The sequence below is a fragment of the Cucurbita moschata genome, unplaced genomic scaffold (genome assembly GCF_002738365.1).
Source record: "Cucurbita moschata cultivar Rifu unplaced genomic scaffold, Cmos_1.0 Cmo_Scf00001, whole genome shotgun sequence".
NCBI lineage: Eukaryota > Viridiplantae > Streptophyta > Magnoliopsida > Cucurbitales > Cucurbitaceae > Cucurbita > Cucurbita moschata.
This window is the reverse complement of record NW_019268517.1, coordinates 2,387,398-2,399,376: the sequence shown is the minus strand read 5'-3', so window position 1 is coordinate 2,399,376 and position 11,979 is coordinate 2,387,398. Positions and strand designations below refer to the sequence as shown.

Sequence of the window (11,979 nt, the reverse complement as noted above, 5' to 3'; positions counted from 1 at the left end):
GGGGGGGGGGGGGGGGGGGAAAAAGAATTAAAAGCTTAAAAAAGAGAGTTTGACTGCGCGCAAAGCCCAAGAAGGTTGTTGGTTGAATGGGCAACCGGTAAGTGTGGGCAAAGGCAATGAAGAAACTTACAGAAAAAAACACAGCATGCAACTGCCAATTCCCAGTTCCCATTCTCACTCATCATCAGTGACCCCCCGGGGATGGCGCTGACACCCTCCCACCTATCCCTCTCTCCCAATCCTCATTTCTAGAGAGACAATTTAGAGAGAGAGAGAGAGAGCGCTATTTTCAATTTCCATGTTTTATATTTTCCTTAATTTTTTAGTCCGTTAAATATACTTTAATTGGATAAGACATTTATTTAAATAAAAAAAGTCAAAAATTTAAGATATTTATAAACAGAGTTAAAAAAGTCAAAAGTTTAAGACCTATTTCGATAAAGAAGTTAAAAGTTTTAAATTTTTATCAAAACAAAAATGGATAAAAAAACATATTACAATAAGGTCTCGAACTTTTAATACTATTTAGTATATTCACTTTTAAAAATTGACAAATTTAATTCGAAGCATAATTGAAAAATTGATATCGTCGTGATTTTTTTTTTAAATATCAAATGGGTCGGGGATCTATTAGAATTCACACAAAAGCTTATGACATTCACACTCAAGAAATTTAAAGGGTAAAGTTGTAATTTAACTAATAAAATAATATATAAAGTACAATTTGGCTGCTTGATCTCTCCTCAACTCTTTTTTTCTGGTTGAAAACAATGAAGTACAAGGAACATACCGTTTTAAGAGAAATTATTAATAATAAAGAATGTAAAAGGAAATCCAACTTTTTGCGTAATTCTATTTATTTTATGAATTAATTTACTTAATTTGTTTAATAGAAAATTCAAAATTTATTCATAATTATTATATTAAATATCATCTCGATATTGGATTTATGTAAATATAATATTAAATCTCTGTGTTTTAAAGTGAACATAATCTCATTAGAACAGACATAAAATTTTGAGAGAATGAGGTAAAGAGAATAGCTTCATTTATAAAAGCAAATTTATTAAATATATATATATATGTGCTTTTACAATTAATAAAAAAAAATATATTTTCATTACATTTCTAGAAAAATAATTCATTGGCACTCCAAACTTTATGCTCTATATCCACCCATGCTAATATCCAAGTATATGATTTTTAAAAATATAATATATATTTTATCGGTAATATTACCTTTAATATTTTATAAATGTTCCAAAACGAAACATCACTCTATGTCACCGTTGCACCATTATATATCCCGATTTTCATTCAAAATTCTAAAAGATTTCTATTTTAATAATAATCTCGAGCGATTGTTTATATAATTTAGACAAAGAAAAGTATTAATATTTAAACGATAAACAAGACTACAAATATAGTGATTTTACTAGTACCATGCAGAGGGAAAGTGATTGATTTGGAGTTAAATGGTATATAATCTCTTCATCAATCATTAAAAACTTTTCAATGCAAAATGTTAATGAAATGATCATGTTTATTACTTATCTCTAATCTAAACGCAAATTTAGATTTTCAACCAAAATTTAGGAGTAAAGTGAAATTATCAAATATCTTACTTTCTAATGAAATTAACCAGAATCTATATATATATATATATATATATATATATATATATATATATATATATATATATAAATTAACCCGAAACTAGACCTAGAAAAGAAAAAAAATAATAATAATAATAAAACTCGACCCAATTCAACCCAATCATTCCTCGAATGGAAAATACTTCGCCCGAGAAAACTCCATGAAGGTAAAATTTTACCTTCGAACTTTTTTATATACATATGCAATCTTTTCATACTAAAAATTTGGGGGGGAAAAGGGTTTAAAATCTTAATATTTGTAGGGAAGGATAGGAAAGGATACCTCCGCCCCTTTTGCTCTGCGCTGTAAACAGATAAACATTACCAAATTAACGTCCCAAATATAGATCAGCACTTCAGCATAAAATTGAGACATCTCCTGCGTCATTGAACATGCAGTTTCACAGCTTATAATAAAACTAATTTCTTATAGTAAACATACATAATGTTGAGGATTATCGGGAGTGTGAGTCCCACATTGGTTAATTTAGTGGAAGATCATGAGTGAGGAATACTATCTCCATTGGTACGAGGCCTTTTGGAGAAGCCCAAAGCAAAGCCATGAGAGCTTATGCTCAAAGTGGACAATATCATACCATTGTGGAGAGTCGTGATTTCTAACCATATATACATATAAATATAATGTATGTATGAACATACCAAGAAATTATACTACTAAGAATTCCGAATGGAGAGGGGACTCTCCAGAATAAATTTAGATGCAATGCGGTTCAGAAATACTAACAAAAACTCAAAACCATCCCTACATCTTTATGCTACGAGACTAAGCTTATGCTGTGGGTAAATGAAGCAAGAACATGTAACGAAGAATCTTCTGGAGTAAAAAAAAAAGGACTATAAAGGCTGTAAAAATTTTATCATACATCTCAAGATGAGGTCTGGACTTACCATGAAGATCAACAAGACCGAAGCAAAATGGGACCGACTGTAGTACTGAGCATATCACTGAGAGCTGCCTGGACCTCATTTGAGCCATGTTCACAGCTTATCAAGCTAGACAATAATGGGAAGAAGCCAGCCAAGTTCTTCTCGAATGAAGCCTCGTTTAGGTTACAAATGGCCTGAAGGATTGCTACGATAAGAGGCGCCCGAGCAGCTAACTCCCTTCGCTTGCCAGAGCCTAAAGGAATTGGCCAATGTGGTTGTGTGCCACTACTAACTGATGCTTCAGCCACATTCCCATACCGTGCTGTTTCGATATAGAATTGCAACACCTCGTGACAAAGTTTAGTAAGGCATGATTCGACCTCTGCTTCCTCATAATCATGAGGTCCATCCACAATGAGGTTTTGTACAAAAGTGAGGCATATTTGGTAAGATTCGTTTTCGAGACGTAACAGTGGAGGGTCTTGCATTTGTGTTATGGAGGCAAACTCTTGTAGCTTAGAACGTATGGCCGAACTGGCATTAATGTTATGTGCATGAGATGCTACACTGTGCAAAGCGTCGAATAGGACCAACACGTTTTTAGTTGAAAGGTGAGACCGATACATATTGTATATCTCCATAACTGCCTGCCAAATTTTACAAGATAACTGTCAGATTTCATTGATAGGAATCCAAAACAGCAGAAAAGTTGCATATCAACAAATTAGAAGCTTCTCCAGTTTTAAAGCAAGCTACATTACCTACCAATACTATATTCGACTCCTCGAGACTAAAATATCAAAGAATCACATGTATTACCAAAAAGACAGAGACGGGTAAGCTTACGAAACCTACCTGGATCAATAAAAGCTGAACAGCAGCTCGACACTTGGCATCAGATATTGAAGTGTAAACATGTTGCACGGTCAGGCTTTCCGAATCGTCGTAAGGCAATTCAGAACCATTAGACTCTGCATTACCCTCTCCCTTCAACTCAATTCTATGGCTCCTTATTGTAGAATCAGAATCGACTAGGAAAGTGAAATCGGGAAGTGTCGCAGTTGTTGCTTCTTTTAATGAGAAAACCACTTCTTGCCACTTCTCCTCGGAAAATAAGTCCCCGGCATTGCTCATCAAGCGAACAAATGCAGCAATACCAATGCCAGCAAGACTTTGGTGAGGACGCTTAATAAAGCTAACCAGGAGTGTCAACACTTTCTTCAGAAGGGGATTGACAGTGCTATAAAATTTGACAAAAAGATCAACAACTAGTTGAAGAGCCAAAGTACAAGTTTCGTATAACCAGGCATCTTGATCAAGTTCACCATTCTCGCTATCCATTCCCTGCTCTGATGAACTTGCACTCGATGGATCGATAGCATGTCGGACATAATCAAATATAGGAAACAGAACAGACTCAAAAACCCGTTCCCACAATGGTAAGGAGAAAAGGTGACCATGCTTGCGTAAGGTATCAAACAACACTTGCAAGGCACTTTTCCGGATCTCAGGCCTGGGATCAAAGCTCAGTTCTGACAAGCCTGCACAGTCAGAAACAAAATATATGAGTGTCATTAGAAGGAAGTAAAGTTACTCTAGCAAAATCAAGTTCGGTTTCCCTTTTGTTTAAAAGAAAAAGTTTATATCGGTATAAAAATGTACTCGATATTGTCTGCATACAAATGTTTGGCAGTTTAAATAAGAGGCAAATTGAGCAGCGTCATTACCAGCTAACAAAGGGAACCAGAAATAGAGATGGTTGTCTTTGTCAGTCATCTCTGCATCATGTTTGCCATCTTTTGCTCTCCGAGGTGAAAGAGAAGAACTTTTTCCAGCGAGCTCCTTGTCCTTGTTCCTTGAAGAGAATCCAAGATCTCCTTCAGCAAGTTTGGTTGCACAGAAACGTAGAAAAGCAATGGCATTGAGGCTAATATCTTTGTTGAACCGATTATTGGTAAATGCGATTAGGCAATTCACACAGTCTGTAAAGGTGGTTGTTTCGGTCTCCGTAATGTACGGAAAATAGTCTCGTATGATCTTCTCAATTATTTCAAAGGCCAGAAGAACAATATTCTTGTGGTCATCATAAGCGGCTGTAGTGAAAACCTGAATAAAGAATAAACAGCAATTCCTCAAGAAGTGACCACATGATAAGAAACTTTCAAGTCATGAAAAAAAATAGAATAAAAACTAGGATGAAGTTCATATAGTGTTCCATACCATGAACATGCTCTTCCATCCGGATTTAACGTTATTAACTCGAGACAAGACCATCTGAGAGACGCATCTAATAATCAATTCTCGAATCTCAACAGCGCTACTCTTACGCATTACAATGACAAAAGGCTTCATAAATTCATTCTGAAAGTTGTAATTAGCCAGCTCTTCTCGGTCTAAGAATTTCATAGACAGTTGACGTAAGGAATCCATTGCAAATATTGCAATTGAAAGGTTTTCAGAGCATCCAATGGTCACAAAGAAATCAGAAAGTACATGCCAGATGCTTGACCATACAAGCCGGATCCGGTTCATGTTATAGTGCCTGAAATGTTGGACAAACTTCATCATGAATTCCATAAATAAACAAATTTGTGCTAATCATTAAACAAGAGTTAAAAAAAAAAAAAAAAAAAAAAAAAACTGAGATTTACAGAAAATGAAAAGGGCACAAGTTCATACGCAATCTCAACAATTTTTGTAAGGCTGAAGACACGAGGATCGGATGTGGAACGCAACTCCTCCACAGAAACCTTGCAAAGTGCCTTCACAAAGTCCACAATAGCTTCACTGTTTAACTTTTGACTCCTTGTGAAGATGCGGTTCATTTCAGAGCTTCCAACTTGTTCCAACATGTTTAGATTAGAAACTAAATTGTTCATCTGTTCTGATGTGACTCCAGAAGCATTGCCAGTTATACCAGCACTATCATATGAACCCCTCATCACCGCAGCTGCTGCATATTGAATCCTCCCAAGTCCTTTCTTTTTCAGTAATGGAAGCATCGTGCCCTTGGTTTGCTTTGACTTTTCAGACTCATTTTGAGGAAAAGCAAAGAAAGTGGCATCTGGAGGAGCACCCTCACCCAGGAGATGTAAATGCTCAAAGCGAGAAACACATGTCAAGATATGTTCCCATGCTTCTTGTAAAAAATTCCCCTCCTCGTCTGCAATCTTAACTATTGCCTATTGAAATTTCAGATAACACCTTCAGAGACAGATACATATTCCATTAAGTACAAAAAGTTAAAAACAGTTCACTCAGAAATATTTTCCAGAAGACATTCTATTATCAAACACTTTGTCTAAGCAAAATAAACTAGTTGAGACATTGATTATTGTTTCACCTAATGATAAAGGCAAGATTCAGCAGAATATCCACCCCAAAGTAGTTGGGGCTTATTACTCAGGCTGCAGGAACTCACACTAAGTTTTGGTATCATTTCACCTTCCTTCCTTCATATTTGGCCGGAATTTATTCTCCTGTATCAATAATGCATGAAGTCTGTTCTACTCTCTGCAAGGGGGTTCATTATGGTTCTATGACCAGCTGTACCGGTGAGGATCCTATACCCAACCAATGGCCTGTTTCGTGGTTTATATCACTTGTGGACTACTAATACATAGAGAGGTAGAGTGAGAGGTTACATCGCCAACTACAAGCCTTCCTTTCTGGTGGAGACTTTTTTACTCCATTAACTACGTCGAGGTATCACCTCATTGCAGCGAGGGACCTATTATTCAAACTATATGATTTGAACTCCAAAAAGTAGCCAAAGGGCAGTCTTGTGGTGAGGGCTTGGGATATTTGAAGATTCTCTCCTCCTAAAGCTAGTCTTCGAATGAACATATTCTCTTTAGAGATTAGTAGGGGGTGAGCCATGAACATATAACTAATACAAGGAGTATGGCACCCGTATCCTGATAACAAAGTAAAAACAGAAGACAGGGCATAGAAAAACCAACCTTAATTGCATCAATATTTTTTTGTTTGATATCAGCAGGAGAGTGGAGGGAGGTAAACTTTGCAAGTGAAGTCACAAAGGCATCTCTGTGAGTCTTCATGGACATTACTGCAGTAACATGGATAGCGTATTGAAAGCCTTCAAGACATAAAGCTATTACAACATCATCATCACTTCGGTCAAGTGGAACACTGAAGGCAGCCAGCATAGGAGCCCAGCATACCTCAATCATAAATCTAAGAATGACAACATCTGTGGCTGCATAATAAACTGACCTAAAAAAGACAAGAATTTTCTATTATGAAGCAACCAAAATCACGCTTCAAAGGAACTTTAATGAAGCCCATAACTTTTAAAGGGAAACATTATTTTCCAGATAGAATATAGAGATGAAAGGAATTACAAATATCCATAGATCAAAACACACCTTAAATTCAGTTTTGTATGCAGATTATATAAAACAAAAAAATCAGGAAAAAGAAGTATAGCAGTGAATATTTCATGTAAAGCCATTCGATCTTACTCAGTCTTGCGAGCCTTCTCTTTAAATTGCTCTTGCATATGCCTGATAAGATCATCACTGGTTTCCATGTTCTGATCCTCACCTCGCTTACGAATCACAATGTTTAGGATACTGTCGAAGCCCAAGAGTTTGTTGGAGTTTGTAGACTGCTTCTGTTGAGGAGCCAATTCATCATCCTTCATTTTAATCTCATTTCTTGATATCCTTTCATATAATGATTTCAAATACTCCTCAGGCAAATCTTTACCATCATCAATGCCACGATTATTTCTAATGAAATCTTCGGCAGACATCTGCATATTTATCAGCAAAAAAAAATGAGCAATATATCTGCATTTTGTCTTTAACATCAACCAGATTATCAGAGATAATGATCTGACCTTGTTCTTCACCATCGGGTTATGGGCATCAGTATTAAGCAATATCACAGAGTAGGCAAGAACATAGGCCGTGTCAGCACTTATAAAAGCTTTTGGATTACATTTGCAATAACGCTCAGCAAACTTTTCCATAATACGATCGATCTTCTGTGCCTCACCAGGCAACCGAAAACCTTTAAGAAATACTCTAATAGCCTCATCAAACTCCAACCCTCGAAAATCAAAGGAATCCACATACGCATGCATTACTTTAAGTGATAAGTCTTCTCTCTCCCCTAAATAATCACCAATCAGTGCCTTGTCCAAACCAGATGCATCTTTAAGAAATGCAGCTATCTCTTCAGGTGAACTTCCCACCTTATTAGCATTGATAAGAAATTCAATTCCTTTCTTAGGTTTGCGGTTGAAAAGTGATATACCTTCCTGCCACAAATCGTCGTGTAGTTCCACAATAGTTAACTGACGATAACATCAAAAAGATTTACAATGCAACCAAAGATAGAGCGACAGCTTACCTGGAGTTCAAGTTTGTAGGCACGGCGTTGCTCTATTGTCAAAACTTCAGAAGACTCGGTAGAAACTTCAGAATGGGAATCTGATCCTTCACCGTGCTCGTCAGAAGTGCCATTTGACATTGGAACACTAACAGCTTCAGAGCTGTTTTCAGCCACTTCAATTTTCTTGGTGGAATGAGGATCTGGAATCCTTAGCTGCTTATTCAACCAGTCTCCCATCGATTTCAAGATAGCAACTAGGCACTTCATAGATTCAAGTTTCATTGTCAACTCCTGAGGTGGCAACAGTGTAGTTGCTACACCAGGAGGGACACCTTGAGCAGTCTTAAGAAGTCCATTGACCATTCTGAAAGGATCAGGTATCAGGATAAATAAACTTCTAAAAAAGTTGGCTGTCAAATTTTAAAGACCAAATGAAAGAGAATTTTAGGAAACCCACAATCAAAATGAAAATTCTTATTGCTTTACCAAGCATAATTTCGGAAAAGTCGCAGACCTACCTCTCAAATATGTTGGATGAATTGACATCACAATCATAATTAATAAAAATATCCACCAATATTTGGGAATCAACGCACAGCTTTTCAACAAATCTAAGCACTATCATCTTCTGTTGAAAGTTCGGTTGAGCAACATTTTCCAAAACTCTCAGAACAATCATAGGGAAAAATACTCCAATCTCTGCTTTCAACCCAGCTCTAAATCGTGATACCAGACTGATGAAAATGGAGCACGATAGCTGAAATATGATCATAAGAGTTGAAGCGCTGTTCTTCAACAATGAAAGACACAAATACTGCTTAATCGCACCAAGAAACCTGTTGCATACACATTTTTTAGTACTAATATCATGCCAACAGAAGTACAAAATGGTAAAATCTAAAATATACTTTTTGCATGTGAGAAAGGAAGTTCATCAAAAAGCAATAACAAGGACATCAATCAAAGAAGACTAATATCAGAGGGGATAATCTGCCACAAATTCATCTTTCATCTACTCTAAGGAACAGCTCCAATGCAAGTGGTCTAGATCCTACACCGGCCTCCTTCATAACATGTGCCATAAAGGACCTAGAACCAAGGAAGAAAATCTTTAGACAAAGTTATGGAATTTAGCCCTCCCAAGATAACCTGATTTTCATATTTTAGTCTTCCAGAGCCAGGTAAATATATGAGGAGGGTTGGTTTAGACAAATGAGAAAAAAGAGATTTAGTGAAAAAAGGTACCAGAAGGCTCGAGAGTTCAATACAAGAAGTCATAATTGGGAAAGAGGCAAACTACTGGAGAAATCGAGCTTTCATTTTGCAAAAATGAAAAAAATACATCGGACATACAAAAAAAATCAACTTTAAAAGGAGTCGAAATAAAGAACAGGGCTCTAGTCAAACAAAATGAACTCTGACAGATATACCTATAGAGGTCCTTACAAACCAAAGCCAGAGAGAGGTACGAAAACTAATGAGAGACCAAACTTCCTCTCTAGACCACACACCGTTCCACAGATCTAAACATTCTAATGTTCCTCTCTCCCCAAAGACTCATAGCATATCATAAATGCCAGCTACCCACAAGAAAAACAACCCTTTTTACTAAAGGGTGAATGCTGCAATAACTCCTCAAACATAGAACTGAGAACTCTAGGCCAAATCATGCTAATACTAAAGGTTTGAAATAAACAAATCCAGATTGCCAGAGCATAATCCCATGACCACAAAAGATGATCGAGGTACTCCATTGCTCCTCACAAAGGTGAAAGGATACAACATTGCAGACCAGTTAACTAGGACAACATTCCCATAATCCAATCTCTTCAATAATAAATTAGTAAACCATTCAAAGCCCAAAATCTATCCGTCACTGTTCAGCCAATCCTTCTCTAAATAACATATTTGTTAATTATGCAGTGAAAAATCACATATATAGGCAGTCACATAAAAGCATGATTTATTTGACCAGAAGCAACGGCTACTGAAGATTCAAAAATTGACACATACCAATATATGTCGAGAAACTGATAAATAAATGCAGTTTCCAATTATAAGGATGATGTAGAACACAGAATACCTCTCACTCGTTCTGAAAACAGCACCAGCATTTTCCAGCAAAATTTTCAACAATTCCAATGCGACAATCTTCCCCTTCATTAACTGCGGATCTGCCATTGCCTCCTTTGGTGGTGTCTTCATGGATAACTTACAAAGAGCTCTAAACACTAAGAATGCATCCCTCCTCAGCTTATTACCAATCTGAACTTCCAAGTCATCATCTCTCTCACCCTCCCCATCTGCCAACTCCCCTTTTCTTCCCTCCAATGCCGTTTTGTACATACTAATCTCCCAATACTTTGCGTCCAACATATCCTTGTCAGTTGAATCCAGCAAATCAGCAGGATTCGTTGTTTCTACCGTAGTAGTCTCAAATGCACCATCGTGTGCACCTATGGAAACCTTACCTGGTATGGCCGGATTCAAAACCCCGTCAATGTCCTGCATAATTTTCGTGATGAACCCTTGTACGAACTGTGTCATCGACCCATCAGCGTCCGCTTTCTCAATTGGTTCCATCAATTCCGCAACAACAATTGGCTGAACCGGAACTGTAGACGAATCTGCCTCCATTCTCCGAAACACGATCACTAGCATTTGAATCAATGATGCTTTTGCTGTAGTTTGATTAACCACATTCTTACTATCCAAGTAGATATCGTAACAAGTCTTAACAATCTGAAGCAAACAATCCCCGTGAATTCGTAACGAGATCGACGTGACAGCCGATAACAGTGCCTTGAGCACCAAAAGCTCGAGAGCATCATCACCTAAATCATGACATTTGCACACCGATTCGATCAGCTTCGCCAGCAGTTTCCCCTCAGCGCCCCCGCTGGGGTCAGCCTCGCCACGCAAATAACCATGCGCAATCAACTTCTGAATGCAATCAACTGCTGGATCAGCTATCTTCAGAACTCCCGAGGATGAAGCATTCATGAGAGGGCTAAGAATGGACTCTGACTCGACAAGCGAATATTCAATCGGACCACCATCGTTGAGTGGCCCAGGAAGAGAGCCTTCCGCTTCGGAACCAGTAGGAGATGACGGAGAAGATGGAGAAGAAGCTTTCGAAGAGGACGTGAAGCGTTCAAGAACAGATTTGCATTCATTTGCGAGTTTGGAATGCTTCCGCCACGACGCATTCTTAATGATCTTCTCAAGAGCTGGGGATATGACCAGGCTCAGACGGGAAGCGGCTTCCGAAGAAGCCATTCCCACCGAGTTTGTAAGATCCGGACAGGCTAGTCAGGATCTAGCTAGAAACGAACAATTGTTAGGGTTTTAGCTTCAACTCTGGTCACCGGAATGTTACCTGTTCCGGCAATGACGGAATTTGAGTTTGTCGGATTAGATCGCAATCGCCGCCGATAACGTCGCCGGCCCGGAGAGGGTATTCTCTCTGTGTCAGAAAGGGACGGAGAGAGGGAGGGAGAGAGAGAGAGAGAGAGAGAGAGAGAGATCGTGGAAATGGGGAAGGGAGGGGTTGAGATTTAGATCGCGCTTCGGCCGTCTTAGATTTAGCTTAATTTTCGGTGTGAAATTATTAATAAGCCCTTTAAATTTACCGAAGAGACCTTAAGAACGTTGAAATAACGCTCATTTTCTTGGGGTTTTTTCGGAATAAAAATTCTAATGGCGTGTTTTTAACTGCTCCGATCGACGGGCAGCTCGGGAAAGGAAATTCAACCTCGTAAATCGATTACGTTGCCTGGATTAATATTACTCATGAATTATTATAAATTTATACGAATAAATAAATAGTAATTTGTCCAAATGACATAAACGCCCCTCTTAATTTTGTGTTTTTACTAGTTCACCCTTTAGCTAAGATTGGCGCTATCCCACCTTGATTGTTTTTATTTAGTTCCTAAATTTATGAAATTATTGTTAATATTGCTAATACAGATAATATAGTTTAGTATTAAGGTATTTATAGCTATCTCTATCCCTATAATTATTTGTATTCTTCGAGCGAGACGCTCGAATAAAGGTTGTCATTCAGAGTTTA

General features: G+C 37.6%; 1 protein-coding gene across 3 annotated transcripts; it reads right to left on the bottom strand.

Annotated features, from left to right (window-relative positions):
- Positions 1–1,722: 1,722 nt before the first annotated feature.
- LOC111441526 (brefeldin A-inhibited guanine nucleotide-exchange protein 2-like) lies at positions 1,723–11,478 on the bottom strand. 3 transcript variants are annotated; one of them, XM_023078582.1, is made up of 12 exons: positions 9,988–11,478; positions 8,423–8,740; positions 7,923–8,268; positions 7,408–7,830; positions 7,028–7,320; positions 6,506–6,779; positions 5,223–5,725; positions 4,764–5,085; positions 4,271–4,649; positions 3,399–4,084; positions 2,565–3,190; positions 1,723–2,034 (listed from the first exon to the last, which is right to left on the bottom strand). In XM_023078582.1, the coding sequence occupies exons 1-11, from the start codon at positions 11,181–11,183 to the stop codon at positions 2,573–2,575; spliced, it is 5,358 nt and encodes a 1,785-aa protein (XP_022934350.1). In that variant the 5' UTR covers positions 11,184–11,478; the 3' UTR covers positions 1,723–2,034; positions 2,565–2,572. The 3 variants fall into 3 exon arrangements, with proteins under 3 accessions (XP_022934350.1, XP_022934333.1, XP_022934342.1); XM_023078565.1 differs by having other exon boundaries at positions 1,724–1,959; XM_023078574.1 differs by lacking the exon at positions 1,723–2,034 and having other exon boundaries at positions 2,342–3,190.
- Positions 11,479–11,979: the final 501 nt, after the last annotated feature.